The sequence below is a fragment of the Austrofundulus limnaeus genome, unplaced genomic scaffold (genome assembly GCF_001266775.1).
Source record: "Austrofundulus limnaeus strain Quisiro unplaced genomic scaffold, Austrofundulus_limnaeus-1.0 Scaffold91, whole genome shotgun sequence".
NCBI lineage: Eukaryota > Metazoa > Chordata > Actinopteri > Cyprinodontiformes > Rivulidae > Austrofundulus > Austrofundulus limnaeus.
The window spans coordinates 31,868-35,955 of record NW_013952493.1 but is presented as its reverse complement, the minus strand read 5'-3'; the positions used below and the strand labels follow the sequence as shown (position 1 = coordinate 35,955).

At 40.9% G+C, this 4,088-nt stretch overlaps 1 protein-coding gene across 1 annotated transcript; it reads right to left on the bottom strand.

Annotated features, from left to right (window-relative positions):
* Positions 1 to 3,416, bottom strand: LOC106520348 (extracellular calcium-sensing receptor; the record flags this gene model as incomplete). The annotated part of the gene is given in 9 exon segments (XM_014012374.1): positions 1 to 542; positions 626 to 749; positions 839 to 1,066; positions 1,337 to 1,612; positions 1,695 to 1,901; positions 2,122 to 2,391; positions 2,535 to 2,621; positions 2,748 to 3,042; positions 3,170 to 3,416. Coding segments are annotated over 9 exon segments (2,268 nt in total), but the record flags the coding sequence as incomplete, so codon positions are not given.
* Positions 3,417 to 4,088: the final 672 nt, after the last annotated feature.

Here is a 4,088-nt window from a genome sequence, read left to right as displayed (position 1 = left end):
GTGGTACTGAGTGTTTTTATGTGGAGCGGGTGAGGAGGAGACAAGCCAAGCAGTGCAGATCGCTGCCTGGACAGAGGTRAGAACTAAAACTGTTCCTCTCTGCTGGGAAACACCAAACCACTTGAGATGGGCTCCACCTCCTGGTTTGGAGGCTTTGAACACAGCCAGAACCACCATGGTTTTAACCAGGATGCATGAGACACAAAGTACAAAACTGATGCCAAAYGCTGCGTGTCTCAGTTGGCATGTCCACAGTCGGGGTCGCCCAATGAACAGCAGCGAACACAGGAAACACAACTTTAGAGACAGCAGCAGCTGGAAGCTCAGTTCTGAGTTGTTGGCCCTCACTATAGGTGTGCTGCGATGATGGATGAAGATCCCCAGAACAACTGCACAGATAAATGTTCCCAGTAATGAGGCGACTGTCAAACAGATACCCAGAGGCTCCTGATAGGACAGGAACTCAGTTTTCTTAGGAACACAGAGGTCCYGCTGGGGGCCGGACCAGAAGTCCTCTGGACAACTGAAGCACTCCAACGAGTCTGAGGGGGAAAAGGATGGAAGTATGTTGTACTAATAAAATTGTTGAATATTAAAAAAAAAACACCAAAACTTTAGAACTCACTTGTTTTATTGCTGATCTTTCCTTCAGAACAAGCAACACAGTCATAACAACACTCAGGTTCCCCCTTCCTTCTCACCAGGCGGGTACCTGAAGGACAGTTCTCGCTGCACACTGAGCGTGGCGGCTGTAGAAAGTAGGAAAAGTGTAATTCTGTGCTCTGTTTATTTTACACTCCCAGTATGACTCATCAAATTGACTAAAATAGGAAAAGACCTTTTTGGGCTCAAAGTTCCAGAAGATCCTCTCTTCATAAAGCATCAGTTCTTCTCCGTTGAAGGCCGACATTTTAACATCGCCAACGTATTGAACCTCAGTTCTTCCATCAGGGAGCCACAGCCAGTTCATAACATCATATATTGGTAAAGCGTCACCATTTGCATCAAATGACACCTGATCTCCAAATGATGTGGTGTAATTGACTTTTTCCAGGTAAAACACAAGCTAAAAATATATATAAAGACAAAATATTTTCTCAGTTAACTCAGTCTGCACAACCAGGCATGTTTTTAAAACTTTGAGCACATCTAAGCACAGGCTTAATATGCAAACACTAAATTCCAAAGACACAGCACTACTAACATCTCTGCACGAACAAACATTGAAGATCTTTGCTTGTTTTTTTGCAAGTCAAATTGTTGCTTCCTATAGACTACATGCAACTCTTCAGAAAAAAGAACATTTTAGTAGAAAAACAGGTGAAGTACWTTGTACCTGCCATGGCTCAAATGCATGTATACTGGCACAACTGCCCTCACTGAAAGGCCCTCTGCCTGGCTCACACCGCAGCAAATCATCAAGAGCATATGCCAGTGCATATACAGCTTTGTAAACATTGTACTCAGACCTTAGGTCAGAAATGTCGAAAAATTCTGTTGTTACATTCTCTAAATCTTCTTCTCCGGTACATAAAGTTCCCCCGTCCTCCACCCAACCTGCTGGAGGCGGTGGAAATCTACACTGAAATGTGAACTCCCAAAACTGGTTCACCTGCAGTAAATATGACTCAATGTTGTCAACAATCACACTTTAWATACACAAAATAACAGATTTTAGGACAACCATATCTCACCATGCTATTTTCATTGCTGTTGTTGTGATGTAAGTCAGGACGTATTTCTAACAGGAAGTTCCTGAGGCCCGGTATCTCTCCTCGACGAATGGCTATACCCAGTGTGCCGCCCAGGTACGGCATGAGCTGGGGGGTCTGAAGCACAGCAGCTGTGGTCCACGCTTCACTCGCCAACCACTGCAGGCCTGTCACATTCTGTCTCACTACCTGGTTGGATTTTGAATGTGTTCCCAGATTTTTTTTTGTCATGCAGCAGAACACAACCGATGAATTTTACAGCTTAGTTCTTGCTTTTCACAGTCAAAATCTCTCTTTGACAATAAAACATTGTTTATAGGTGTTCATTGCTCTGTTTTTTCTTAGTCTATCTAATCAAGCAACATAATCTTACTGTTTAAGAAATATTATAATACTTTTTAATACCCACCTCTTCCATGAGATTAATAATCAGACTCTCGTGTGCAAAGACAATGACCACTCGAGCTGTGGATTGCTTCATTGTGTCCACAATCCTTTTCAGTTCAATTAAGTCTTTCTCCCAGGGCAAAATCTCTACATAGGCCAGACACCCATCACCAGACAGACTCAGATCAGACTGGAAGGCTCGAGCAGCRTGGAGACCATAGTCATCATCACTGATCAACAAACCAGCCCAAGTCCAGCCAAAGTGTTTTAATATCTGAATCATAGCTCGGACCTGAGTTCATAGAGAGAGGAGGCAAAAAGTGAAAAATCTATTCAACAGGAAAAATATTGGAGTTATTTTCTGCAAGAAACATAAAGGGAAGATATGTATTTTTATTTTTAACACAGTCAATTTTTTCAACATGTTTTTTTTACCTGAAAAGCATCACTTGGTATTGTTCTAAAGAAGGATGGAAACATCTGGCGGTCACTGAGGCATGAACATGTGGCAAAATAACTCACCTGAGCAATAAACAAGTTTTACAGAAATGCTAAAAACATCAACCAGCCTTTAAGATTCATGTTACTGAGCATTAGAGGTGAAAAAAATTTGAAGATTGATGTTGGGTGAGGGAGCAGAATACTTACCATGGGTACTCGGTACAAACCTACAACAGTGGAGATGGCAATTGTACGAGTAGAGGAAGAATCCCCCACTATTGCTATGAYCGGAGGGATCCCTATACAAGTCTCATCTATCATCATTTCCTCCTCTTGACCACTGATTAATGCCAGGGCTGCACGGAATCCGATTCCAAGAGTGAGACAGTTATCGTGCATACKGAACCCCAGAGTCACGTTGGGCAGCAGCTTGGAACTTCTGTTGATCTCATCGATCGCAAAGGCCATGGTCTGAGTCTGTCTAAATCCTAAAACATCAAAACTAACACAAAAAATACAAAATTATTACTATTAAGTCAACAAGATTCATCATTTACGAAAACAGAAATAAAAAAAAAGGTATTGCAAAAGACGAGTTGTTTCCTTTACAAAGTCCCTGTTTAACTCACCCATAACAGGTAAGCTGTTCTGGCTCCAAGTTAAAAGACAGTTCGGGAAAAACAGAGAAGAAATGAACTTGAAACAGTCCACCCAGCATCACATCTCCAGTTTTATGCAGCCCATTTAGATGAAACTTTCCCTGCAACAGACAGGAGGTGGAATTCAGATAGGAGGACACAGCAGAAGAAACATACAAGTTCAACAGTAAGAAGAAGCATTTGAGTTTTAAGGGCTGCATGACAATCATGTGGTTGACCCTTGTTCTGAGCCCAGCAAGTATTTTTTTCATTTTCCTATCTCTTTTTATGGACTTGCTACTGCCCATAATTGACAGTGAGGGAGGAGCAATAATGATTTTGCTCATGTTTGAGTGTGGGTGTACCATTATGACTCATGAACYATCAACCAGCTTTTAATCAAACTCTCTGAAATTAATCGTTGGAACTACATCAGCAATGAATTAACCTTTTGGAGTCAACCCAATCCAAGATGGATGTTACAACGACACTTCAGTAAATTTACAGATACTGAGCTACACAAGTAGCTGACAGTCCTTCACAACACAAACTCCAAGCTCTAACAAATCCAATAAAACCATGCAAGATGACACAATATTGTAAACTAATCTGCACAATGTTATTGTTATTTGGACCACGATGTAATTTCTCCACACGAGATGACCTCGGTCTAAAACTCTGCATGAAAGCCAAATAGGTGACATACATCGCTTCAAGGAATGCTTGGTCTTTAAAATCTTATTTGTTCACAAATCAACTTACAAAAAGAAAAAAAAAGAAGAACCTTGAGAAATTTCAGCTTCMAAACCACAAAACAACAGAAGCAGATTAACAACATTAAAATTTGCTAACTGAATATTTAAATATTGCTAATGAGAAAATTAAACAAGGCCACGATGATAACAATTAT